This window comes from Tauraco erythrolophus, chromosome 1, assembly GCF_009769465.1.
Source record: "Tauraco erythrolophus isolate bTauEry1 chromosome 1, bTauEry1.pri, whole genome shotgun sequence".
NCBI classification, from domain to species: domain Eukaryota; kingdom Metazoa; phylum Chordata; class Aves; order Musophagiformes; family Musophagidae; genus Tauraco; species Tauraco erythrolophus.
In genome coordinates this window covers 135260878-135288529 of record NC_141465.1, presented here as the reverse complement: position 1 = coordinate 135288529, position 27652 = coordinate 135260878, and the positions used below count along the sequence as shown (strand labels likewise).

At 47.4% G+C, this 27652-nt stretch overlaps 1 protein-coding gene across 2 annotated transcripts in view; it reads left to right on the top strand.

Annotated features, from left to right (window-relative positions):
- Positions 1-24481, top strand: part of GDPD5 (glycerophosphodiester phosphodiesterase domain containing 5) — a 121774-nt gene extending 97293 nt beyond the window's left edge. Inside the window, exons 8-16 of one of the 2 annotated variants that reach the window (XM_086615095.1) lie at positions 199-281; positions 3592-3742; positions 5059-5277; positions 8329-8486; positions 10449-10596; positions 15493-15575; positions 18439-18453; positions 22595-22707; positions 24366-24481. In XM_086615095.1, coding sequence (XP_086471221.1) covers positions 199-281; positions 3592-3742; positions 5059-5277; positions 8329-8486; positions 10449-10596; positions 15493-15575; positions 18439-18453; positions 22595-22707; positions 24366-24481 — 1086 coding nt within the window. The remainder of the gene's footprint in view (positions 1-198; positions 282-3591; positions 3743-5058; positions 5278-8328; positions 8487-10448; positions 10597-15492; positions 15576-18438; positions 18454-22594; positions 22708-24365) is intronic. The other variant, XM_086615086.1, reaches the window with a different exon arrangement.
- The last annotated feature ends 3171 nt before the right edge of the window (positions 24482-27652 follow it).

Below are 27652 nucleotides of genomic sequence, written 5' to 3'. Positions count from 1 at the left end.
CCCAGAGAAGTTGTAGATGCCCCATCCCTGGAAGTGTTCAAGGCCAGATTGGATGAAGCTTGGAGCAACCTGGTGTAGTGGAAGGTGTCCCTGCCCATGGCAGGGGGGTTGGAACCAGATGATCTTTGAGGTCCCTTCCAATCCTAACGATTCTATGATTCTATACTACTAATCTCTCATTGCTCTCTTTTCCCATAGTTGGCACCAGAAAACACTCTGATGTCCTTCCAGAAGGCAGTGGAGCAGAAGTTGTATGGAGTCCAAGCTGACGTCGTACTGAGGTAAGCCGGCGTGCTGGTTGATCTGAGACTTTCCATGTAGATGACCCAAGCCACGCTGGTGGATCTTTGCTATCTGGTGTGTGTCTGGTTTTTACCACTCTTTCCTATTGAGAAGGGCTCTCATGGTGAACATATCTGATAACATCTAACTGTCTCCATTTGTAATGCACAGATGCTACTAAATGTTCCACTGAGATGATGGTTAAAGGTGAAGTTGTCCAGGTGGGGGAACCTGGGTACCTTTGTCATGAAACTAATTTTCACTTGCAGGAAGACCGTGGTTTATCCTAGAGCTTGCTTTACTGAAGCAAAACACACCACCTGGTTTCTAGCCTGGCTTGAATTCAGCTGGCCTTGAGAAGGGACAGAATTACTTAAATACGACTTTTGCTGAGATGCTGCAGGTGCAGAGAGAGTGGAGATCCCAAACTGACTTCATGGCACTGCAAGTCTTGAGGAGGGTTTTTACCAGCCTTGCAAAAGTGTCACAAGAATTTGGCAGCCCAGGGGTGAGCCCTTTGTCCTCACGTGGCACTAATGCTGGGGGAAGGAGAAACCTGGTGATACTGCTGACTGTTGGGAAGTCATTCCTTGCAGGCAAATGTTGAGCTGAATTGAAAAGGCCATTTTAGAGAGGATTTAAAGAGGTTTATTTCAAGACTGACCGTCCTTTGTTCCAGGAATTTGATAATTTTTTGATATTCTTGTTGCTTTTTTTTTTTGACATGCAAGAGGGCAGAAGTGGCACATGCCTTATCTTGGGGATCCCTCGGTTTGTCTCAGTTCCAAGCTATAAATACAAGAAAGACCCAAAGCTGATATTTTCTTTTTTTCCTGACTGCTTGGGAGGTTGGTGTTGATGGAAAGATATTTTTGCCTGATGGGCTTCTGAATTTTAATTGTTAGAGTGCTTTTTTTTTGTTCTCTGTATAATTATTTGAGAGCAAATGATATAAAAACTAAAGGGATTTCTTCCATCTAGGGAGTGGAAGGTCATCGCAGGAGGGTGAATGATGAATTGAGATGTTTGCAATACAATTCTTCTTCTTTCAAAGATCAGTTTGCTAACTGTTGGGAAGGGATAACTGTTTGACTGCCCACACTCACAAGTGAGCACTCAGCTCATGCGGCGGCTGAATTGGTTGCTTCCATTGGCACTGGCCAAGGGAAAGGTGGACTTTTTGGGAGGAGGAGAGCTGGAAAAGCTCCAAGAGCTTTCCATGTTGCCACTCGTCAGCCATCCCAGAGGACCACTCCAAGCATCCATAGCTTAAACAATGTCCTTGATGGCCCAATTCTCTGAAGGGCCTCTCTAGGAGACACAAGTGTCTTTATAAAAAGAAGACTCCATTGACCTTCAGACCAAAAAGTGAGCTACCAATACAGTTGGCAACAACTTTGGGAAGCCTTTGTGGCACAACACCCATTGCTGTCCTTATCCCTTTCAAAGATGTTCATAGAATTACAAAATGGTTTGGGTTGGAAGGGACCTCAAAGATCATCTAGTTCCAACCCCCCTGCCATGGGCAGGGACACCCTCCCCTACACCAGGTTGCTCAAAGCCTCATCCAACCTGGCCTTGAACACCTCCATGGATGGGGCATCCACAACTTCTCTGGATAACCTGTTCCAGTGTTTCACCACCCTCGTTGTAAAAAATTCTCTCTCTATCACATCCTGCTCCCTACCCGAACTGGGTGGCCATGGTTGTAAAACCAACTTTGCTTCAAGCAGCGGGAGCGCGGTATCGTTTCATGTTCCACTCTTATTTTCTACCTCCTACCTCAACTCTCCTAAAGCTCTGCCTTTTGTCTCTGAATCATTTTTTCAAACCTGTGCCTGCTAATACCTTGTGGTTTGCCTTGGGTAGAGCTGAGTGACTCCGTAAGGGGAAGGATTAGAAAGGATGGAGTGAATGTTAAGTGCCCCGTAGGATTTCTGCTCTGTGGTTAAGGCTTAGCAGTATCTGATGATGCTCTGCTGTGAGATATTAAGACTTGAGCTCCTATCTCCCTTAAACACTCCACACTTTTAATTCTGCAGTTCTTAGCATTTTCTTCTTTTTTTTTTTTTTTTAAGAACTGTATTTATTAAAAACCCTCCTGATTGCAGCAGCGTGGTGTGCTGCTGAGCATGGTGTTGCTGTGTCAGCATGTTGCTTTGGGTTGGGAGAGGAAGTATTTGGCACAGCACACGCTAGAAATAGCAAATAAAGATGCCAGTGACCTTTGTGATAAGGGCCTTCTGCAGGCAATGCCAAAGCTGAGGCAGTCTTTGCTCCATCATCTAAAATTTGGGTTTTGTCTTGCCTCTAGCTCAAGGGATGAGTGCTCTGAGTTGTCTCCTAATTCAAATGGGGTTTGTATTTTAACCCCATCTACTTTCCAGACCTTATCTGAGTCTCCTATTATGAAGACGGGCTCCTTGCTTTGGAAAACATCATGGTAATCAGGCTGGCTGCCCTGGATTTATCTCAGTTTCTGAGTGCACACAACTGTCCCCCTACCCTTGATAGAAACCATCACTGCCCTGCGTGGTGTTACCACTGATCCAGTCACGGAAAATTGGGCTGGAAGAAAGTTTAAAGAGCTTTTTAGGTTTCCCAAAACCAACGTTCTGTAATATCTAGGTGGCTTAAAAACATAGGACATGTATTTGGCTATCTGAGAGGCAGATTTTCTTCAAGATGCACAAACTCAATGACTCACGTGAGCATGGCTGTTTCCTGAAACCAATTTTCAATTGGAAAAAAGGCAATTTCAGAGCAATTTTGGTAGCTTGGAGCCCTTGCATCTTGCTGAGAGCCCGTGAACATTAAGTTCTCATATAGTCTGAGAGGCTTTGAAAATCTTACTCATCATCTACTCTTAAGAATTTGAGAATTGTGTGTGAGTGTCTGTGCATACAGGGTGTTGAAAACCTCTGGTGTTGTTGGGACCTACAGACACTGCAGAAAGCTTTGGTTAGCGTGAGCATTCAGGGTGGGTGTTCTTGCCCAAGCTACCCGAGTTTGGCACTCTAGAAATGTTGAGGGGGTAGTGGGGAGGAGGGAGGGAGGGATGGATAGGGTTATGTCAGCATTCGAATGACTGCAAACATCTAGGAGGTATCTACGAGACTTTTTCCTCTGTGTGCATCTCATTTCAACTGGTCTTGGGGATGCTGAAGATGAGTTAAGCTGGTTGAGATCTTCACGATGATTTTGATGTGAAGCCATGAGAGATGCTGGAGTGGGAACAGGTATTTTTCTAATGCTGTGTACGTGGTTGTGCACCTCCACCTGTAATGGGGCCTCTGGCTGTCTTTGCAGCTATGATGGAGTGCCATTTCTGATGCATGACAAGACACTCAGGAGAACAACCAACGTGGAGGAAGTGTTTCCAGAGCGGGCTTATGAGCACTCCTCCATGTTCAACTGGACTGACCTGGAAAAGCTCAATGCTGGAGAGTGGTTCCTACAGGTGAGTATGGCCATGGAGTGGGTGTCCCGGAGCCATGGCCATGGGATGAAAGCTCATGCCTAAACTCTCTCTGAAGAGAAGTATAGATCCATCTCCTCAATGGAGTGGCCCAAGACCAAGAATCCATGAAACACATTTAGTTCTGTTCTCTACTAAACTTCTACTTGATCTATAAGACACATTGTCTTTCTGTGCCTCTTCCATCACCTGCAAGAAGGAGCCTTAATGCCTGGTTGACACCACAAAGAACTTCAAGTGTCCCAGGAGAGGGAATGTGATTATAAGGAGAACAAAAAAGATAACATGTTATATGCTGTTCCTTTTTCCTTAATTTACTTTTGGAGACAATTGTCTTTACAAGGAAAAAGCAAGAAATTTAGCCTTTGAAGTCCAGCAGGGGAGGACTTGCTGTGGGATGGGCTTTGACTCATCCTTCAGCGTGCAGCCAGGTTGCAGGTGGGATTTCTTTTTGCCAAGCTGCTTTCTGGCCAGCAGCCATAACCTTCTTGGAGACCATTAGCTGTGGTCTGGAAGGAGGGCTGCAGCACTCTGGCACACTCACACGAGCTTGAACGTGGCTCGCTGAAGCATTGCTGCAGTGGTGGAAGCTCAGGTACTGTTTTCATGTGCCTCCTTGGAGTTCCCTGGGTTCTTGCTTGGTGGAAGCCAGAAACCACTGTAGCTTCACGGCTGTTCCTGATCTGAGCTGGTCTGGAGGTGTGATGGGGATGTCTATGTATTACAGCTGCACAGGAACTCGCTTGGCTTGCAGATGTGATTGTGGGCTTGGCAACGCAGGGAAACTGCTGCTTGCCAGATAAGAAGGGACAAGATAGCATCTGGAAAGGTGTTTTTTGGGATGTACTTTGAACCAGTTGTTCCTCAATCAGAAACCCATCTCTTAAGTTCCTTAAGTCAACAGCCCATAGCTCCTCTCTGATCTCTCTTAGTTATATAATAGTTGGTCCTTTTAATTTTCGGATTCTGAAGAATCCTTGTTGATCATGTACATAGTGTGAGAAAGTAAATTTTTTAGATTTCTACCTTGGAAAATTACATTACGGCCCTATAGCTCTGCTCTCCTCCTGGAAATAGTGACCTGTCCAGCACACCTTGCTTTCAGTAAGGATCTGTGACCTCCACTTGGATAGGGAAACTGAGGCACAGAGAAACACTTCGGCAAGCTGCAAGACGGTCACTGAGCATAACTGTTGGCATCCACCAGTGTTGCTGAGGTGGGATAGAAAAGGATCTTCTCCTGCATTGGAGGAGTCTTGGATTTGTGGCACTAATGCTGGGACATGCTTTGCTTTCAGAACGACCCTTTCTGGACGGCTGGGTCTCTCTCAAAGTCTGACTACTTGGAAGCTGCCAACCAGTCAGTCTGCAAGCTGGCAGATATGCTAGAGGTGATCAAGGACAACACATCGCTCATCTTGAACTTCCAGGACCTGCCACCAGCTCATCCCTACTACAGCACTTACATCAACATCACCCTGGAAACCATCCTGGCATCGGGGATTCGACAACATGCTGTGAGTTCTGTGGGGTTGGTGATGTTTCCAAATGTGCTCTCTTTATGGGTTTCCCAAATCCTTAAGTGTCTCATTTGATCCATTGGAACCCTTGATTTGACATGCCACTTCATGCTAAGAAGGCATGCTGGCGAGGACTGTGCCTCCAGGATCATAGAATCATAGAATCGTTAGGATTGGAAGGGACCTCAAAGATCATCTGGTTCCAACCCCCCTGCCATGGCCAGGGAAACCCTCCACTACACCAGGTTGCTCAAAGCCTCATCCAGCCTGGCCTTGAACACTTCCAGGGATGGGGCATCCACAACTTCTCTGGGCAACCTGGATGGTGGTCCCAGAGGCTTGGTAGCATCTCAGACTGTACTCATGGTAGTGTAACTAGTAGATGGAGGAAAGTGATTATTCTTGTTACTCAGCAATTCAGTGTGGAGCACTCACCAGTACAAGACAGGTGTTGATAAACTGGAGCAAGTCCTGGAGAGGCCACCATACTGGTCAGGGGGCTGAACATATATGGAAGGGCTGAGACCACTGAGTCTCTTCATCCTGGAAAAGAAAAGACTTGAGAGAGATGTAATAGCAGCTCTCCAGTACTGACAAGGAGGTTGTTGAGAAGTTTGATGAAAGCTCTTTGTTGAGCTTCATGTCAGGAGGATGGGAGGCAGTGGTTGTAAATTGAAACAGGAGAGGTTCCCTCTGGATATAAGGGAACTAGTTTTTCCTACAGGGGACGGCAAACATTGAGATCCTGGAGAGATTCATAGAATCAAGGAATGGTTTGGGTTGGAAGGGACCTCAAAGATCATCTAGTTCCAACCCCCGTGCCATGGGCAGGGACACCTTCCACTACACCAGGTTGCCCAAAGCCTCATCCAACCTGGCCTTGAACACTTCCATGGATGAGGCATCCACAACTTCTCTGGGCAACCTGTGCCAGTGTTTCATCACCTTCATCATAAAAAATGTCTTCCTTATATCTCATCAAAATCTCTCCCTCTTTCAGTTTAAAGCCATTGCCCCATGTCCTGTCACTACACGCCCTTGTCCAAAGCCCCTCTCCAGCTTTCTTGTAGCCTCTTTAGGTACTGGAAGGCTGCTGGAAGGTCTCCCTGGATTGAGGGATCTCCATCCTTTTGCAGCTTTTCAAGACTCAACTGGACAAAGCCCTGAGCATCTTGTTTGAAATCAGTGCTGGGCCTGGTTTGTGTTGGAGTAGAGATCTCCTGAGGTCCCTTCTCATTGAGTGATTCAATAAGACCCTTGGACATAACAGAAGAGGCTGAGACCTGGAAGCTGATTGCAAGCAGCAGAGTGCCCTTCCTCTCCCTCTGACTCCTTAGTTTTAATTAATGCTTCTCCCTGGGCCGAGAACTGTTTCATCCTTGAATCTGCCTCTGCTTGGAGGAGAAATGAGTGTCCTGGAGCTGAGGGGTTTCCAACAAAAAGAGGTCTATGTACCTGCAGAGATCTCTTCCAGACTTTCTTTTCTGCCCCAGAATCGTCCATTGTGGTTTATGCCAAATATTTTAGTTTTCAATTTTGAGTGGTTGCAATCAGAGCCCAGCCAGCCTTGTCCTCTCTGACCGCGAGGTACCGATGTTCACCCAGCCCATGAGGAGCTACCTCTGATGACTTCTTCTGGAGGGAGAGCACCACGTCCCATGCGTCAGAGGGGCACCCAGATCTGGGGATTCTGAATGTCCCTAGGAAAACTTCCATTCTTGACCTGTCTTGGGAAGGAAATCTGGTCCTTTCACTTGTCCTGTGCTCTCCCTTGAATATGGACTGGTTGCAAATGGCGTGGTGAGACTGGCAGGTGGAATGACTACATCACACACAGCTCAGATACTTCATCTGTACCAATTAGGTGCATCTGCATGCACAGACAAGTTCAGCACTGACTCGTGCAGTGATGGGCCCAGGAGGTAACAGAGCTATTTTGAACTTCCATCTTGTCTTTCTAATGACTGACACTGCCACCCAATTTGCAATTAATTATGTGGCTGCAGCAATAGTGTTATCCACAAGCCTCTGCCAGCTTGGCTAGATCCAAGAGAGGACCGTACTGTCTTCTCCTTGAATATTGGAATGGAGAGCAGGAGGAAAATAGTCAAAGCATAAACATGGGGTTGTGAAGTGATGCTTCTCACCTAGGTTTTATGGTTCCCTATTGAAAATGCATATGGCTGCATCTGTGCTGCTCTGATGCTTTGGTAGACAAGTGCCACCAAGATATTAAACATGAGTTAAAGCAATGCAATGCCCAGTGGTACCGCTGAGGTCATCTGGTTGGGTGCAGCCTCTGTATGGCATGAGACATAAAACTGCCCCCAAAAAACTGAAAGCTTGGTTCCTGCATCCACTTCACATCTGGCAGCTGAGCATCTTAACAGTCATTGATTTAACACGCTTTCAGAGCGTGGTATGAACTTAGAGAAATCCTTGCGTGGGGTTGGAGTAGGTGTAGCCCTGATAAAAAGGGTGAATAAAACCAGTCTTAGCCATGGGGTCATGAGAGGCTTCTCCTGTGCATCCTGCCTGCACTGTCAGTTTTAGCCTTATTGTCCTTAGTTCTCTGCCCTGAACTGGGCAGGGAAGACAGGTTTTCAAGGATACACTATGTCTCTTCTCACGAGCCCTTGGCCTGATCCTTTTGTATCTCAACCCTTTTCACTTCTGAGATTTTGTGCGTTACAGTCGTTCGGACTCGGGGATAATCATAGAATCACAGAATGGGTTGGGTTGGAAGGGACCTCAAAGATCATCCAGTTCCAACCCCCCTGCCATGGGCAGGGACACCCTCCACTACACCAGGTTGCCCAAAGCCTCATCCAGCCTCCTGAAATGCATTTGATAAAAGACATAGGAGGCTGGAAGTGTCTCCTAGACAATTTGTATGACAAATGAGACAGTCTCTAGTGATTTTTTTTCACTTCTGGCTTGGTGTAAACTGGCTGTCTGTAAAACTGTTACCGCTTTGCCATAACAATCCATCTTTGCCATAACCATCCATCTTTGCCATAGCCATCCTCTGTCTCGCTCCCTCCGCAGGTGATGTGGCTGCCGGACACGGAGAGGCAGCTGGTCAGACAGATTGCTCCAGGTTTCCAGCAGACTTCTGGCCTCAAGCTGGACGCCGAGCGCATGAGGGAGAAGGGCATCGTGAAGCTCAACCTGCGTTACACCAAGGTCACAAACGAGGATGTCAGGTACAGCCCTTGGTTTGGGCACTGCATGATAACCCACGTGCTCCGTGGCAGGCGTCCGCAGTTCTCCGCATCCTTGTGCCCTGTGTGCATCCCTGGCCCAGCAGCATCTTTTCTGAGCATCCCATCTTATCTGCGTAGAGATACCTTTTCAGATGGACATGCTCTTGAAAGCTTGAGCTGTGCAAGCTTGTCCCTACCCATCACCCAGGCTGTTCCTAGGAGCAAACAACAAACTCTCTTAGCTCTACATGCTAATTGAGTATACGATGATGCTTTTTGAAATACAAAGATATGAATCGTCTGATTCTTATTACACTCTCAGCTCTGGGAAAAGTGAAGGCTTTTCACACCGAGTACCTCCAAGTGCTGTTTCATCCTCATTAGCAGCTGCCCTTTGCTTCTGTTTGTCTGCTCCAGAGTTGCTCCCGCAGAATTTTGATTAGTCCAAAGTCTGGATATGCTTTCAGAAATTTCTCTTTGCAGAGAATTCACTTGATTCATTGCTGTTCTGTGTCAGCTATTTAGACTGGTCAGGTCTCCTCTTTGATGAGATTGGCACAGCGTGAGGTTTCTCTCCTCCTACTCGAGCTTGTATTTGAACCGTGCAATGTGTTAGCTCCCAGCTTTGCTCCCGTCTCAGAAAGGATGGATTGTCTCTAGTAGAGCTTTTCTGATTTTCAGACTTTAAATTTTTTCCCCAAAGAAATACTTGAAAATGAAACAGGTTTGCAGAATTAAAATATCTCCAAAGGAACTGTCTTACTGTATGTTTGGGCTGGAAGCAGGGAGGAGCTGAGCCCACAGCTGTTTGAGAGCATGGTCCTATTTAGCGTAATCCAGTGGTGTGTTTCCATGGCTTCCAGCAAACAGTCTAGTTGCTCACCCTTAAAACCAAATCTGTGCTTTACCTGCCTGTTGTTCCCCCTGCTTATTTGCTCTGTCTCACAGAGAGGATCGTAGGTCAACTCTCTCATCTACCCCAGCTCATCAGCCCCAATCTCTCGTCAATCCCACCTCAGCTGTCTCCAAAACCAGACCTGCCACCTTGAACCCTGGTTCAAGGTTCCTTGAACTCTGAAGGCCTTGTGGTAACTGGCCAAACGTTACTGCAGTCCTGCAGCATGAGCCAGAGCAGTCAACAAGCCCTGGTTTGACACGGTTCTCTTAATCCCCCAAAAATCAGCATCTGGAGGTAACATTGCTGCAACCACCTCTGCCCTTGAGAATCCCTCAGCCTTTGGAGCAGCTTGATCACGTTGTGAGCTTTGAGATGTTCACATCTTGCAGAGTGGCCTTCCACCACCAAATCGCAAGGATTAATCCCTGTGCTGCCCTTGCGAGGGAGATTAGTGATGCTTCTGCTTCGTGGATAAGGAAATGGAGCAATTTATGCAAATCATGTGGGTACAGGGAGTCCACTATCAGTGTTTGGTTTGCTGCTGGCAGCTCCTGTACCCCATCTTGCAGTTTTAGCTTCTTGGAAAATGACCTCAGGAGACTGGAAGCTGTAACTCTGTGCCCGTCCCCGAAACAAGGGCATGGGGTTGTAGGAATTGATGTTGGAAATGCAGTTTGTCAGTTTTTAATTAAGTAAATTGCCTATGAAGTGTTACAGGCGTCTGAGCCAGATGTTAATTTTACGTCAACATGACGAGGCGGTTGTTACAAAAACATGCCGTGGCCATCGTTCATGAGGAAGTGTCTGAGATGGTCTGGGACCTGGGTCAGAGAGCATCCAAGAGGTGAAGAAAGCTCTTCAGTTCAAACCATTTGATTGCAATACCCTGGGGTTGCCTATGAAGTGATCATGCCATGTTAAAAAAAATACAATTTCGTGCAATCCAAACCCAATAAATCTAGCTGCGATCGCAGCGGTGGCTGATGACAAGAGCTCTCCTCTTGGAGATGATGGTCTGACTTTTTCTGGGGGACTCACGTCTTACCTTGTCCATCTCTTGGCAGCGACTACGCCATGGCGAACCTGAGCGTGAATCTCTACACTGTGAACGAGCCCTGGCTGTACTCCATCCTGTGGTGCGCCGGCGTCCAGTCGGTCACCTCCGACAGCTCCCACGTCCTTCGCAAGGTGCCTTTTCCCATCTGGCTAATGGTAAGCACGATGCCTGGGAAAGTGCTGTGAACCCCTGGGAGGAGGGGATGCAGTGGAGGAATGCAGAGGTGGCCGTTGACCACTGCAGCCATATGTCTAGTGGGTTTCTCCAGGAAGATTTGGTTGGTTTCAACGTGCTATTGGGCTTGAGAGTTTTCCTCTTCTGTATACCTGAGCCCTGAGATGGTAAAGGATCAATGCTCCTCTTGCATGATCCCTTCCTTCAGATGACCTCGTCTCAGCCCATACAACCCCAAGGTGGGATCCTTGAAGATTGTGTTGCATGCCCCATTTAACCCACGTGATTTTTTTCCATTTTCCTCTGATGGAAAAACATCTTTCCAGACCTGCTGAGCAGCTGTTAGAGTTGCAGGAGAAGCAGGCACAGAGGTAAACAAGCAAACCTGGCTTCTGTGTTTTTGCCAGGCCGCAAAACTAGCTTTTTGCCTGTTTTTAATACCAAATGAGGACAAATTTTACCTCTGGCAACCCCATTGCTGGACAAGGAACAACTGGAGACCAAAGGTATCCCCCTTTACCCATCATGCAGCCAGTAAACTGTCAGACAACTCCTCTAGCACTTTGAGTCTCTGAACCAAACAGAAATATTCATGTTGGACTGGAGGGAAAATGATGAAATATTCACATCAAAGTATTCCCAAAACAAGAGCTCAACTGTGGCAGACCAAGTGCATGTGGTGGAGGGTCTATTTTCTGACAACAGATCTTGGTTGGGTAGGACAACAGGCAGCTGTTTTACCTGCTGCTCTGGTAGATCTGCTTGGGAAAGAATGGGGAGAATAAGAAGAGTCCAAGGAGAATTTAATGTTAATGAGTTATCTGCATCTTCAGCTGGAGGTAGGACCTCAAGAGTACTGCTTAGATGGATGAATGTCTACGCACGATGTCCTTAGCTTAACCTGCTGCTTGCATCTAACTACGCAATTTCACAGTGGCGCGCGCTGAAGCTGGAGGATCAGAAACGGTTTTATAAAAACTGAATCTATTGGCAGAAGATATGATCGTCATCTGAATTGTGCTGCTGCAAACATCTGTCCTCCACTACAGCTGGCAGGAGCTGTGTGCACATCACTGGCAGCTTTTTGCTCCAAAAGCCTCTTTGCTGGTACTTGGAGCCCTCTTGCAAGGGCTTTCCCATCTGCTGGATTTCCAACTCAGCCCTCTGCTGCAAGTGCACACTCTTATATCACTGGCAGCTTAAAAATCCCTTGATTTCTTGTGTATTGAAGTGCCTGGGTGATGTAATCTAACCAGCTTTGCCATCTGAGCCCCTCCACCACGTAGAACATGGCTTGGGACCTAGAGCGAACAGTTGTTTCTGCCAGGCTTTGGCTGCCCAGTGCCCTGGGGAGATCACAGAATCAAAGAACAATTTGGGTTGGAAGGGATCTTAAAGATCATCTAGTTCCACTCCCCCTACCATGGGCAGGGACACCCTCCACTAGACCAGGTTGCCCAAAGCCCCATCCAACCTGGCCTTGAACACTTCCAGGGATGGGGCAGCCACAACTTCTCTGGGCAACCTGTGCCAGTGCCTCACCACCCTCAGAGGGAAGAATTTCTTCCTTAGATCTAAATATCCCCTCTTTCAGTTTAAAGCCATTACATTGGCTTTACATACAGATTCATCTTTTGACTTCACATACGGATTTGTCAGGCTTTATTGCTGGCTGAACAGTGCAAATCTGTTCTGCTCCATTCACCCAGGGGCCAAAAATACCTTTAACTTCTGTTTTAGTTAAAGGAAAGACAAATTTAAAAAAAAAGTGACAGTCTCTTTCCCCTCTACTGTTGATGGAAAGTTGCTGGTGAGAAGAAAGACCATCAGACATGACATAGAAGAGGGCTTTGAAAAGCTTAAGCTGGGTTTCAGCTCTCAACTTGATGGCCTTAAAGCAGGTGCCCAGAGTGGTGCTCTCCACCATTTTGGGAGTCTCTCTCAAAGCCTGGGTTTGAGTTGCTCCCTCCCCAGTTACCCTGAATTGGTGAAGGGTTTGACAGGCTGCAAGTGTGAGGATTTCAGGAGGAAAACTTATATTGGGTAAAATTTAGTAAAAAATCAATGTAATATCACAAAAAAAGACCGGTCTAGAAGAGAGGAACTGAGGCGAAGTACAGCAAATACCTGAGCAGGTCTTGGTGTGGATGGAGCAGGACAAGTTGTCTCGGCAACAGATGTTTGCTGGCCCATGCTCCCTCCTTTGCAGGGCTGAGGAGGCATCTGCTCACTGGGCACTCTTAATTGTGGAGCTGAGGGGTTTTCAAGGCCAGGTTGGATGATTTCAAGGCCAGGTTGGACGAGGCCCTGAGCAACCTGATCTAGTTGGAGATATCCCTGTTCCTTGCAGGGGGGTTGGACTAGATGACCTTTGAAGGTCCCTTCCAGCCCTAACCATTCTATGATTAATAATGATGTGTGTGGGGTACACGTCCTTGAAAAAAAAAAAAAAAAACCCAAACAGTTTTCCCCTTTTGATCATCTTGAAATTCCATTTTTGTCACTTATAAAACCTTGATTTGGTACCAAAAACTTCTAGTTTTGAGTTTTCTGCAGGACTTACATATATTTTTTTTTAATACTTGTAATCAGATGCTGGAGTTTGCCCAGAAATCTGTGTTCATGTCTACCTATTCCTTGGGGTGCATCAGAGGAAATGCAACTGTTGCCCCACAGGAAAACCTGCTATTTGGGTCCTTCAGTTGTGAAATACCGACAGCTGCATAAGTGAAAAATTTAAATGTGTAGATTTTCTTCTAACTTAGAAGACTCTCGAGTTTTCATTCAAAATAGTTAGGATGGTGCTCTTCTGCCAAGAAAATGAGAAATGTCAATTTTGTGTCTGTTCATTTTTATAGATGCAGCAAATGTAACATTAAATGTCACCCTTCAGTAATTAAGCTGAAAATACAAGGATTAAATCTCTATCAGAAACATTGGCTAATTAAAACGTTGCCCTGCTAATTCCATGCTTTCAGAGGATAAATTGAGAGGCACGAAGATTTGCTAAGCAGAAAAACAAGTCATTTTCTGCGGGGAGACAAAGGTAGCAGAGTTGATGGCTCCCAGCTGGTTTTATCCGTACCACACTACCATTCCATGAACTCATCTTTATGCATTATATGTTCTGTTTCTCTATATGAAATATTACTCGTGTGCATTAGTGCTGGTGTTGGTGGTTGTGATGGATCCTTCCAGTAGAAAATCAACAAACTTTACCTCGTTGGGGTAGTCCAGGTTTGGGATAGGAGAAAATCGTTAGCATCACTGGTGTCTGTCTTGGGTAGGTACCTTCTGAGCATCATCAGGAGTTGATTATTATTATCACTTTATCTTCACTAGTGCTGACCACAAAAATCAGTGTGAAGTAGTGTGCTTCTGTGCTGGCTTCAGATGAGGGGTTTAGCTGGTGTGATGGCCATGGACACTTAAACTGGCAAAGGGAGCCGGAGCTACCAGTGCCTGAAGAGACAGAAATGAAGCAGCATATGCTTATAGCATGGGGGCTGTGCTAAATGGTTAGTGTTAGCACTCAAAATGGACCCTGCGTGTCCTATGTGCATGTGTGAGTGGTGTTCCTCAGGGGTCCGACATTTATTAACATCTTTGTCAGCGACATGGACAGTGGAATCGAGTGCACCCTCAGCAAGTCTGCAGATGACACCAACAGTGTGGTGTGGTGGACACACTGGAGGGAAGGGATGGCATCCAGAGGGACCTGGACAGGCTGGAGAGGTGGGCCTGTGAGAACCTCATGGAGTTCAACAAGGCCAAGTGCAAGGTCCTGCACGTGGGTCGGGGCAATCCCAAGCACAAGAACAGGCTGGGTGGAGAATGGATGGAGAGTAGCCCTGAGGAGAAGGACTTGAGGGTATTGAGTGATGAGATGCTCAACATGAGCTGGCACCGTGCGCTGGCAGCCCAGAAAACCAACTGTGCCCTGGGCTGCACCCAGAGCAGCGTGGGCAGCAGGGCGAGGGAGGGGATTCTGCCCCTCTGCTCTGCTCTCCTGAGACCCCCCTGCAGTGCTGCCTTCAGCTCTGGGGTCCCCAGCACAAGAACGACATGGAGCTGCTGGAGCGGGTCCAGAGGAGGTCAGGGAGATGATGCGAGGGCTGGAGCACCTCTGCTCTGGAGACAGGCTGGGAGAGTTGGGGCTGTTCAGCCTGGAGAAGAGAAGGCTCCAGGAGAACTCCTAGCAGCCTTCCAGTGCCTAAAGGGGCTACAGGAAAGCTGGAGAGGGACTTTTTACAAGGGCATGTAGTGACAGGACATGGGGCAATGGCTTTAAACTGAAAGAGGGGAGATTTGGGTTGCAGATGGGGAGGAGTTTCTTCACTCTGAGGTGTGGTGAAACAGTGGAACAGGTTGCCCAGAGAAGCTGTGGCTGCCCCATCCCTGGAAGTGTTCAAGGCCAGGTTGGATGAGGCTTTGGGCAACCTGGTGTAGTGGAGGGTGTCCCTGCCCATGGCAGGGGGCTTGGAACTAGGTGATCTTTGATCTCCCTTCCAACCCAAACTATATTCAATGTGTGTATATTTCTGTGTTTTCCTGCAGACTTGGATTTCCAAACAGCATCTTGCCCTCACCTCAAGGTACAGCTGAAATAAGGAACTTTCAGCCCACTGAGCTCTGCAAAAACATCAGCACACAAAAGGAGGGAGAGTTTAAAATTGTTCCCGTTTGCAGTTTTTCCTGATAACGTCATCTTGAGTGACAGTCTAGAATTAAAAATGTCATAAACTTTGTGATTCATGTGTGACCCTGCAGCTCTGTGCTTTTCTTTCTGCCGTGATGGTAACTTCAGCCATGTGTGGTCCCTCTGTGACTGTACAAACCAGAAGGTTTAAGGTCTGCTTCTGTTTTTTGTCTTCCAGCCTCCAGACGAGTACCACCTAATCTGGATCACGTCTGATCTCATTTCATTTATCATAATTGTAGGAGTTTTTATATTCCAGAAGTAAGTAGCATCGTTAAAGCTCGACTCTCGTGCGTTTGCGGCGTGGTTTTTTTGTGCAGAGCATGGGGTGAAGATGGGAGAGAGGAGCACAGCGCTCCTCAGGTGCTTGGATTGCAATAGCAGGAGAACTCTTTATTAAAAATCCCTACAAAGACTGCAAATGAGAATTCCACCTCTGATATGTGACCTTGAATTGGATGTAGTCGCTACTTTATAAGAAGAATGAGAGATCTCAAAATAGTGGTGATAAATGCCTTGGTCCGCTCAGAAATGCTTGTGGGAGAGAAACTGTAAATGCTTTTGGGAAATGGATGTTTAGAAAGAGCTTGAAATGCTTTAAAGGAAGAAGAGGAGATGTTTGAGATTCCACCATTACGGTCTTCAAAAAGAACATATTAGATTTTTCTAAAATCAGTTTGTTCCCGTTTGGGTGAAGAAATAGGAATATTATGATTTAGCAAATCAAATCAGTTGCTTGGTTTGATGCCTTGAAAAAGTCTCTCAATCTTCCAAAGAAAAAGAAGAGCAAGGATTTGATGGGGGCACAGCAGAAGCCTCTCCAGGTTCCCCGAAAACAAACACGGAGCATAAAACCTAGGAGCAGAACAAGTTGAGACACCGACAAACTTCCTTAATGGCAGAGCTGGCCAAGCTGCCTTCATCTTGATTATACTGGAGGAAGCCATGGTGTCCTCCCAGTGATGTGCTTTTTCTCCCAGGAGGCATTTTAGCTGTCAGTAGTGACAGCGTAATAACCCTCTGCGGGAAAAAGTGTGAGCTTGGAGCGAGAAGCTGCAGCCTTCTCCTGGGAAAACGTGTCATTCTGGAATTGCACCCCCTCTTCCCCTTGCTCTATAATCTCATCTGCTTTGGCATGCCCAAACGACTGACCAGGACACATCAAGAGACCTACACTTTCCTTCCTCCTTGATAGTCTGCTTTAGGAGCAGCTTTGCTTCAGCCTCATGAGCTGATGATTTTGCTGTCACATCATCCCAGATCATCTGCTTGCAGCAATCTCTTGCCTTCCCCCCAGGTGCATAATTACCCGGGTATTTTTGCCATGTTGTGGCAGTGCTCCTGCCAGCACCCATTATGGATTTGACTTCAGGCCACATGTTGGATCTGTTTATAATCGTGTCTCAATTCATGACTTGCACAGTCCTATGCTGGTAGACCTGTGCCCAGCAGGTCCCCAATTCCAGCATGGGATAATGGAGTGAGCAGCAGATTCAAAACTCTCCTCTCAGATTAGATTTCCCAACAGTTAATGAAACCACTGACCGAGATGAGATTAAATTTTTTCTGAGAAGTCTTGTGATGTGAGTTGTGGCTGATTAAACCTTTCCTCCAGAAGGACATTGTGGCTGTGTTGTCTGGAAGCTTCTTCCACTCCCTCAAATTCATCAGTTGGTTTAATAAGATGTCCCTGCTCTTTAGACCCTGGATTTCTCTGGGCTCTAAAGAGAGATGCAGAAATGCACAGAGGAGTCTGGAGGCAGGCACTGACCTCTCTGAAGACCAGAATTAGAAGACCAAGTTGATGAGATATTTCTGTATCACTTCCCAAAGTTGGATTTAGAAAGCTTTCCTGAATCAGACCCAGGAGACCACAGCTGAAGAAATTAAACTGATTCAACCTGCTGAATGGGAACTGTAGGTCCCAGAGCAAAGTGAAATGATGCATGTTTGGAGAGAGGGAGAAGTCACAGCTACGTGGACTTTGCAATAGCTGGACTCTTCCTCTCTGCACGCATGGAATTTCTTCTAGTCTGGAAGAGGTTTGATGAAGTAGGGCAAGAGGAAGCAGGGTAAGGAAGGAAAGCATTATTGCAGGATTTCTTTTCCACCCTCAGTGTAAGTATGATGCAAATGAGAATAGCTGGGAGCTGCCACCAGCTTTCCCCAGGGTCCATCAACCCTGAGCACTGAGATCATAGAATCATAGAACGATTGGGTTGGAAGGGACCTCAAAGATCATCTAGTTCCAACCCCCCTGCCATGGGCAGGGACACCCTCCACTGCACCAGGTTGCTTAAAGCCTCATCCAACCTGGCATTGAACACTTCCAGGGAAGGGGCAAGGATCCTTGCCCAGCCTCTGGACCCGTCATAGAAAGGCATTTGCTCAGAGAGGTCTGGCCACATGTAGCCCATTCTAGCAGGGCCAAATATCTTCTTTTGGATCTCTCCCTTGGGACAACTCAACCTCAAGTCAGTAGAAGGAAGAATGAGAAACTCTAGTGCCACAAGTTGGACTTTCTGCAGGAAAGGGCTTGCTCTTCCAAGAGCCTTGTGCAGGAGAGACCCATTTCCCTGCTGTTGCAGTTTCTCCACCACATGAAAGAATCGGTAGCAGTGTTGAGGATATATCAAAACCAAATCGCAGCAGAATTGCCCAACTACTACCTGCTGATGTGATCCAGCTCCGGGAAATGGGGCTTGGCATTTGGCCTTCAGCGTCGTGGTTGGGTTTGGTTTGGGTTTTTTGGGGAGGTTTTTTGTTGTGTTTTTTTTTTCCCCCCAAGTCCTTTTTGGGGCAAACCAGAGCTGCTTCCTTCATGCAAGGACGAGGGGGTGGGTGGGAACAGAGCCACCGCTTCGATGTGCTCGTCCTCTCTTCTACGCATGGCTTGTCTCTCCTCCGTAGCCGTGGGTAGGGATTGCTCCTGCTGTTCTGCTTCAGCCCTGGTGACAGGATCGTGGCAGCCTCTCCGGAGGGGAAATACCAACTGTGATGACTTCTAACAGATCTTTTTTTGGTTTTTTTTTTTTGCCTCTTTGCCTTGTTTATTTTCTTACTGCTCTGACTGTTGTGCACGTTCCTCCTCTTTCTCTCTCTGCTGCATTCTGGCATCTCACAGCTATCACATGATCAGGTAATTTCTGGTGCTTTCCTCCTCTTTCTCTTTTTTTCATTCAACCTTCCTTTCTCTCTTTCTTTCTCCCTCTCTGCTATGGCTTCACTGCAGATGGGCAGGGCAGGACGCAGTTTTTCACGATGCTTTCAAACATCTGGCTTCGCGGGGTGGGGGGACCATGAGGATCTGAGCATTGCATAGTCCATAGCCATGAGCACCACAGGAGCCTGATGCTGAAGCTGGTGGATGTTTTGAAGGCAATCTGACCTTGTGTTACGATGATCCAAGTTGCTGCCTTCTAAAACAGCCCTATTCTGAGGTCCTGCTGTGTGTTGTAGTTGGGAAATTTCCAGTGGATGTAACGCTTTCTCCATGGAAATAATCCCATGCAAAATATCTCCTTCCTTCCTGCATTTACCTGAGGTTTTTGAGACCAACCTCTTCTAAATTGGCCAATTTTAAAGAAAATAATGTAACCTGTTCAGTTATGTAAAGTAGCACTTCCCTAGCCCTGGGAATGAATTAGTCAGGCTAACAAGCTGGAAAGGTTTGGCTCATCAATCACTGCACTTGGAGCTTGGGATCTTTGAGAAGTCTCTTCCTAGATCCTGCCAAACTGGAAACGCTGTGTGAAAATAAATAGCATTGCACCCAGGAAGGGAATGAGCCTGGGATGCTGGATTTGAAGTGCCCTCAGTTGGATTCCCAGATTTCTCCTTGTACTGGCTGCTTTCTTGCCAATCACGCTCATCCCCTTGGAGGGAAGCGCTGTCACTTTTCTGCAGTAAAGCCTTCACCGCGTCCGTACTCGGACCGAACTCTTCACGTGTTCCCTTCTCCATTCCTTCCGCCGTGTGCCATGGGGTTGTATTTCTGAGGACTTGGCTACTCCCTATCTGCTTATCCTCCCCTCTCCCTCTGCCCACCCACCGCCTCGGGGTTGGCCACCTGCAAGCATTGCCTGCTCCACGAGGTACCTTGGACTCGCGACGTTATGTCCTCGCCGCATCTCCCCAAAAGAGGACCTGGCTATGGGGTTGGGCTCAGCCCTTCTGTGGGTGCAGGGAGGTTGGGTGTTATCCTCTTCTCGCCTCCCCTTGTTCCCTGGCTTGTGGATAAGGAGAAGACAGGCATGGAGAAGCTGACCAGGCTTTAGGCAAGAGCAGTTGCAGGATGGGGACTTTGTGGTTGTGGCTGGCTTGGCTCTTTGCTCGCTTCATCTTATCACCTCGGTACCAATCAACCTCGTCTTCTCCCTGACCTACCCCTCTCCCATCCCCTTTCCCTGCCATTTAGCATCTTCCCTCCAAAACAAGGGTCCGGTCGTGGCCCTAACACGGTGTCTGCTGTCTCTGTGTTGTTGTCCCAGTATTTTTTAGTCTGTTCCCACCCCGTGTCCGTCTGGTCCGCTTTGATGCCAGCCTCCCAGAACAAGACCTACCTGCTGTCTGTCTGGCCTTTTTGCACGCTGCTGTCCTAAACGTGGCCGATCACAACAGAGTCCAAGGGGGTAGGAGAGGTGCTATTTTCTATTAAACAAGCTTTCAGGACACCCAAAGGCTACTGATAGCAGCAGAGAGTACTTCGGATGGTGTTGGCATTGCATTGTGATTAAATGTGCTGGTGGCTCTTCCAAGAGGGTGTTTCAAACTACCCCTGGAAAATGGGGTCACCTTCTCCTAGCTTGTTCAATCAGAGCAACACACCCCTGTGAGAGGAGTCATTGGCCCCTTGTGCATGTTCAACCAGCCTGGGGCTGACCGTAGCCACCATGAGAGGTGGGGATCAGCAAGCAGTGGTCATTCCTCTTGGCAGAAGGAGAAAAGCCCTTGGTCCCTGCACCCCTTTGAGGCTGGGCTGTCTGTGCCTCAAAGTAGCCCATGCCCTCCATGGGATGTCTAGGACCTACAGGCAAGAAATCATCATGCCTTTTGGCCATGAAACCCAGCCTGATGCTGAAAATCCTGATGTTGTGGACAAAGAAAAGATTCGTAGCTATGAGTTTTGGTCCTGATCTTAGAGTTTAAGGAGGGTCTTATTCTGAGAGACCCCATGCGTTTGCAACCCCATTGACCTTAGTGGAATCTGCCTGCATGGGACACTAAGGGCAAAAATGATTGTCTTCCAGGTTAGAATGGCTCAGCTTAGATGATGATGATAGGAAAAAAATATTCTTTTAATTTATTTTTGATAATATTTTTTTATATACTTCAATGTCTCTGCCTCCTCGTGCTTCCTCTGTGTTGCTTCTGTCCGTGGGTCTGTGAGTTGTGTTGTGCTGCCATCCCACCCCTTCTTTTCTCTGTAGTAGAGCATTTGCCTTCATCCGTACCCCAGTCAAAGCCTGATGGTGCAGTGACACCCACTGGGATTTGGGAAGGGGATAGAAAACCATGAAAGCGACACCAGCTTGATTTTCCTGGAAAAATTGCAGAACCACTTTTGTGGATGTTGCTTTGACAGGCTGATGCTTTGGAGCCAGGCTGGAGATGTGTGGAGCTCCTCAAATCCTCTGCTCCTGGGGCCTGAGTAGGGGGTTAGAAATTTAAGAGAAGGTAATTGTCACCTTTTAAAAACAAAACAAAACAAAATTAAAAATTACCTTCTCTATGTGGGTGAGCCACTAGATGGTGCAAGAAGATCAGAAACCCCATAAGCCACCCTAAATCCCTGCTGTATCTCCATCAAACAGCCTTATGGCATCCCCAGCTCTGACCAGGATTGTGGGATTTACTTGAAAGCCTTCCTCTGTGGTCAGGAGGTAGGACAAATCGGTGGGGTGTGAGCTATGAACGCTTGGCCTACAGAGCATCCCTTTGCAACGGGACCTTGGGTACGGCTACTTTGAGCCCACCAAGCCCTGTTTTCCCCCATTGCAGCAGCAGCCCACCCTTCACTCCTCATACCAGCAGCTCTGTAGCTGAAGGTCTGGTACAGGGGTGCTCTCAGGCTGAAAAACGGTTTTAAAAGTAAAATCCCCCTTGAACTTGTGCCGTTGTTTATTACTAACATTAGTAGTTTTCTTTACATAGAATCATAGATGGGTTGTGTTGGAAGGGACCTCAAACATCATCTAGTTCCAACCCCCCTGCCATGGGCAGGGACACCCTCCACTACACCAGATTGCCCAAAGCCTCATCCAACCTGGCCTTGAACACTGCCAGGGATGGGGCAGCCACAGCTTCTCTGGGCAACCTGTGCCAATGCCTCACCACTCTGGGTGAAGAATGTCTTCCTTAGATTCAGTAATGATCCTACATTCAGTAACGAGAACAAAAATCTGGCTAATTTTAAGTTGAGCCAAGCTCCCATCAGCCTCATGTTCATGTGGTGGTTACTTGGTGAACACTGAGCTTCATCAAGGCTTAAAAAGTGGAAGGCTTTTGTAGAAACATTTAAGTAAAGACCTGGTGTTTGGGGAGGGAAGTGCACTGGGAGAAATTACATTCAAGATCACTTTATGTGACAGCTCCCTGCACTGGGACTGCTTGTACTTTCCTGTACAGCAGCTCATAGAATCATAGAATGGTTAGGGCTGGAAGGGACCTTCAAAGGTCATCTAGTCCAACTCCCCTGCAACAAACAGGGATATCTCCAACTAGATCAGGTTGCTCAGGGCCTCGTCCAACCTGGCCTTGAATGTCTCCAGGGATGGAGCATCCACCACCTCTCTGGGCATGACCTCATGTCGGTGTCTGCTGTGTCTCAGGTTTGAGACCTTAAATTGTCTTTGAGCTCTCTTCTCCCACAAGCGTGAGCATGTCGCTCAGTGAGGAAAAGGCTATGGTTTCTCTGCTTGGCTTGGTCTCTTGTTCTATTCCCTATATCCAACCCTAAGAGTTAAAATAAGCCTACCTCCTTTGGGCAGCTGGATAGCTGATGTAACAGAGGGGTTTGGAGCATCTGCAGTCCTTGGTGAAATTAGTGGAATTAAGATGCTTAAGGTGGTTCAGGATGACCTGCTTGTATGTCTGTACCCCTCCAAGATAATATGCTCATCTCTGAACATCCTCCTACCGTGCGGGGTTGTGTAGGTGCAAGGGAGGAAAGGCGTGAGGGTCTCTGGGACTTGGTCTCCACATTGTTGGTGGCCACTTGCATTGAGGATGCTCCCAGGGTTGGGGAGACCAGCTACTGATAGCCTCCTCCTGTCTTGCAGGTGGCGCCTGGGAAGCATCAGGACCTACAACCCGGAGCAGATCATGCTCAGTGCTGCTGTCCGCCGCTCCAGCCAAGATGTCAAGATCATGAAGGAGAAGCTGATCTTCTCAGGTATGGATGGGGCTGGTCAGTCAGAGCCCTTTGCTCTCTGCTGGTGGAAGAGGTGGTCTTGATACAGCTGTCGTCTCCTTCTGGTGGGACAGAGTGACTGGATTTACTCTGTACTGAACCACTTGTGGGATATGATCATGGCTCATCCATCCCAAACCGATGCAGGTCTGAGCACTGATTTTCTCAGAAATCCTGCATTTAGCTTCCCAAGTTATGCCATGCAGCTCTCATACTGTTGAACATCTCCGCTCTGAATTGTCAACGGTGTGTTGACAATTTTATAGACAAAAGCTATAAAACTCGTTAAAATGATGGCATAGGTCACCATAAATAGTGATGAAGAGTTTGGGGTAGACCTGGAATTCAGTGGCACCATAGGTTGAGGTGTTCCTGATGTCCTTGTGCTCCTCCCAGCGTTTATTTGTGTTGGAACATGCTGGCAACGCGTCTATCTCACCCCACCTCCAAGAAAGATCTCAGAAATGCAAACAAAGAGGGAAACTTTTAGCTTTAAAAGATTAAAATCAGTGCATGAAGCTGGAAAATTCACATTTGAAGGAACATGAATAAGAACGTGAATTGGAGAGGGACTTTTTACAAGGGCATGTGGTGATAGGACATGGGGCAATGGATTTAAACTGAAAGACGGGAGATTTAGATTGGATATAAGAAAAAAAATTTTCACTCTGAGGGTGGTGAGGCACTGGCACAGGTTGCCCAGAGAAGTTGTAGATGCCCCATCCCTGGAAGTGTTCAAGGCCAGGTTGGATGAGGCTTTGGGCAACCTGGTGTAGTGGAAGGTGTCCCTGCCCATGGCAGGGGGGTTGGAACTGGATGATCTTCGAGGTCCCTTCCAACCCAAACCATTCTATGTTTCTAATCTCCCCTTGAGCTTTGTTACGGGTTTTCTTTCTTTGTATTTAGGGGCTGGAGACCTCCAGCAAAGATCAGAATTTATCGTACTGGGCACATACACAGCAAAACGCCAACTCTCACTTCAAAGAGCTCATTGTGTGAAATGTAGGCCTGATTCTGCCCTCCAGAGATGGTGAAAATCGAGTGTAAATCAAGGGAAAGCAGTTGGTCACAGCAGAATTAGACTTTCCCACCACGTTCTAGACATAAAATGTCCTAGACATAAAATATCCTTAGAGGTGGGGGATGCATATTAAAGTTTTCTGCCTCTGAAACAAATATTCTTGCTTAGGGTGGGTGTTTACAATTGAAACATTGGCGGTTGCACGTTTTTCCCAGTGAAACCAGTGACTACAGGAGCCTACCTTTTTCCAGAATGGCCATTTGGGTAGAGATTAAGTTCAGGTGTTTTGCACCCTTTTCCCACAAGTGACTTAATGCAGCCTGTGGCATAACGTCATGTGTATGGAGGAGGGGAGAGTCCAGTTTTGCCTCTGATGGTGGGCGGATTGTCAAGGTCTGAAATTTAGAGGTGAGCTCCTATTCGGAGGCAGATCCTCTTCAGACCTGGTTTTAAATGGGTGCGGTGTTACTAAACCCGAGGTGAAATCCCTGTAAGGATCAGATGGATCCCGTGTGCTGGAATCACACAGCTGCTCTATGCCTCAGTTTCCCCATCCATGGAGGTGTTTCTGGGATTTGAACCCCTGTGATGATGTCCCTGCTTTCTCTACTCTCCCTAGAGATCAACAACGGCGTGGAGACCACGGATGAGCTGTCTCTCTGCTCCGAGAACGGCTATGCCAACGAGATGGTCACCCCCACGGATCACCGGGACACCAAGCTGCGGATAAACTGAGGGGCTCCAGTCCAACCCCGACGTGTGATGTCCCCTGCGTTTGCTTCGGCAGCGAGAGCCGTGCTCTCCTGCTTGCTGCGGGATGGGAACTTTTGAGGAACTGCTGGTTGGGCAGAGACCCCTTCCCATACCCCAACAAGAGCTGCTCCACCTCCCTGGTTGTGAGGTCGGGGGGGCTTATTTTTGTAAATATGTAGAAAATCTGAATTTTTTTGTCTCTTTTTTTTTTTAGTGTATTTTTTCCAAGGCATGAATGGAAATACCATGTTCATTAAATCCTCGACCTTATGGCTGAAGTTATTTGAATCTTGACAGCCTGAGTCCCCTCGGGGGGTTCTGGGAAAAACACGTTGGACGTGTCTCCCCTTTCTCCCCCTTGCCCTGCTCCACTCCTTCCCTTGGTGCAGCGACTGTGTAGCTGAATGTTGTGATGTTCTCGTGAAGTGTCGTTTTGTTTATGGGGTTTTTTTTTGTTTCCCCCTTTCCTGGGCAATGAAGTTTTAGCTCTAATGCACCTGGAGGCTGTTTGGAGGAGAGAAGCTTTTCTAGGAGAGGAGATAGCACTGCTCTTCCCTGCTGAAGTTCAGAGCCAGGGAAGGGGCTGCACTGGCTCGGTCACTTGGGCACCTTCTCCCCCATCCCATCCTCCTTCCCCAAAACCTGGATGCTTGCAGGGGAATGGCCTTCTTGAAATGTCCTGCCACAGTCTTGAAGGCAAATCCTAAGAGCTGGCTGTAGACTGGCCTCTGCTGGCAGCAATGATTTCATTTTTGATTTTTTTTTTTCCCCCTTTATTCTTTGTTTTGATCTTCTCCCTGAGTTGGGCTCTGTCGGGAGCCTGGATGGCTTGCAAAAAGCAATGCCATGGGCACCATCACCGCTCAGATCTGGCTAAAGTGCCTGCCACTCCAGGTGGCATCTGCAGTCGCTCCTTGCTTCCCTGTCCTTGCACCCACGTTAGGAAGAGGAGGTGGTGGTGGAGTGTGAGCTTCCCCCTCTCTGGGCCAACGAGATGTCCATGGGTGAAGGAGTTGTAAATAGTTTGGAAGGTGAAGCAGCCCCGGAGTATAATTTATTCCTGCAAGGAGACCTTTTCTCCTTGCTTTAAAAACAGGATTCTTAAAGCTGCATGTTCACGTCCTCCAAAGGAGGACGATCTTGCAGCAGATGCTGACAGGTTCATGAAAGTAAGAGCTTTCATCAGCGTTTTTCCAATGCAAAAGGCTTTAAACCAAAATCCTAGACCAGAGGTTAAAAGGAAAAAAAAAAACCTAGTAGATGACAGTTGAATTTTATCCCCTCTCTGAAATGGCTCACAGCCAGCCCAAGGGCGATCTCAGCTCTTTGCTCTTGACCTTCAAGGCCTCATGGAGAGGAGCCTGTTTTTTGGGTCACTTTGCCGTTCGCGCGGAGCCGGTTCCCAAGGCAGCTGAAGCCAGCCAGAAGGCTGCCGGAGATGTGAATGGGTCTTGGCTCAGTCCCCGTGACCTTCTGGGGTTGGGTTGCTCCCTTCCTCGCCGGATCTTGGTCAACGCAACGTGAGAAATCCCATTGAGCGCGAGCTTCCTTTGAAGTTTCACGTGCACTGCCTTGAAAGCGATGAGACCATCAAAGCTATTTACCATGGATGGAACGGGAGCTGAGGCTGAGGAGTCCTCAGGTTCTGGCCAAGCTGATTGTAGAGCCCGTGAGTGGCTGGGAGAAGTCACCTTGCAGAGGAGACGGAGGTCTAGGGGATGCTGATGTGCATCACGTTTGATACTTATTCCAGAAATAAGCCACGATAAAAACAACCTTGAGCAGTTTGTTCTTGTTTTGGCAGCACTCAACTGCTCCATCTTTTTGAAGCTGTGCTCCAGCAGTGTTTTGGAACCCCAAAGTCTTCAGCTTAGTGTGTAAGAATTGGGGGCAAAAGTGGCCAACTTACCTACGTGAAAGAAAAATACCCTTATTGATAACGAAATTATGAATTGTGATGCTTTAACAAGCACCTCCTAAGTGGTGCAAATCAAGAATTTAATTCCTTTGCATCTAGCCTGGGTTTTTATGAATGTAAATGGAAAAAGACCCTGGTCCGTGCTCCCTGTTACCTTCCCCAAGTACTGCCCTTCTATATGGTATGGTACTCTCTCAAGTCTGTGAAATACAGTGTGTTTTTTTCTGCAGAACTGCAAGATATTGGTGGATTTGAAGGCTTTTGAGAACAAAGTTGCTTCTCCTTTTGTGGTGCTGTATTGAAACATTCCCGGTGGATTGTCATTGCCAAGTCAGAGATGTTGTTAAATCTCAGCATCTGTTGATAATCACCTGCATGTTCTATTTTTACCCTGGGAGAGGACTTTTTTGAAAGGTCAAGTGCTTAAAAGCTTGGAAGTGTTAAAAGCAATCCAACGAAGAGTTGCTTTCACAATTCACCTTTTTCTTTCTTTTTTTTTTATGATGAGACCCAAACTTTATGCGTAATGCACTGACTGTTACCGTTATTGTCCTGAATATTTGCTACCTTTTTTTTTTAAAAAAAAAGGATGATACTTTTTTCATGAAAATAGAGCTAGACCAAAATAAATTCTGCAATGCTCTGTGAAATAAACTGTCAGTATTCCCCTGCCAGTCTGTGACTTTGTTTTGTGTTCTGGGATCGCTTGCGAAATGAGGATGTCTTGGTCTTCTCCCTGTGTTTCTGCTTTCCCTTGCTTCGTGAGGGAGGTTTGGAGAGGATCCTTCTTGAAATCAGTACAGCTGTGTTGCATCTCTTCTTGATGGCACCGAGCCGAGTGGTGTAGTTGACACACCTGAGGGACGGGATGCTGTTCAAAGGGACCTGAACAAGCATGAGAAGGGGGTTCACATGAACCTCACAAGGTTCAACAAGGGCAACGTCCTGCACCTGGCAGCCCCTAGTATCCATATAGGCTGGGGGATGAAGGGATTGAGAGCAGCCCTGTGGAGAAGGAATTGGGGGTACTGGTGGATGAAAAGCTGGATATGAGCTGGCACCATGCGCTGGCAGCCCAGAAAGCCAACTGTGTCCTGAGCTGCATCAAAAGCAGCGTGGGCAGTAGGGCGAGGGAGAAGATTCTGCTCTTGTGAGCCTCCCTGCCTGCAGCTCTGAGGCCCCCAACACAAGAAGGACATGGAGCTGCTGGAGCAGGTCCAGAGGAGGGCCACAAA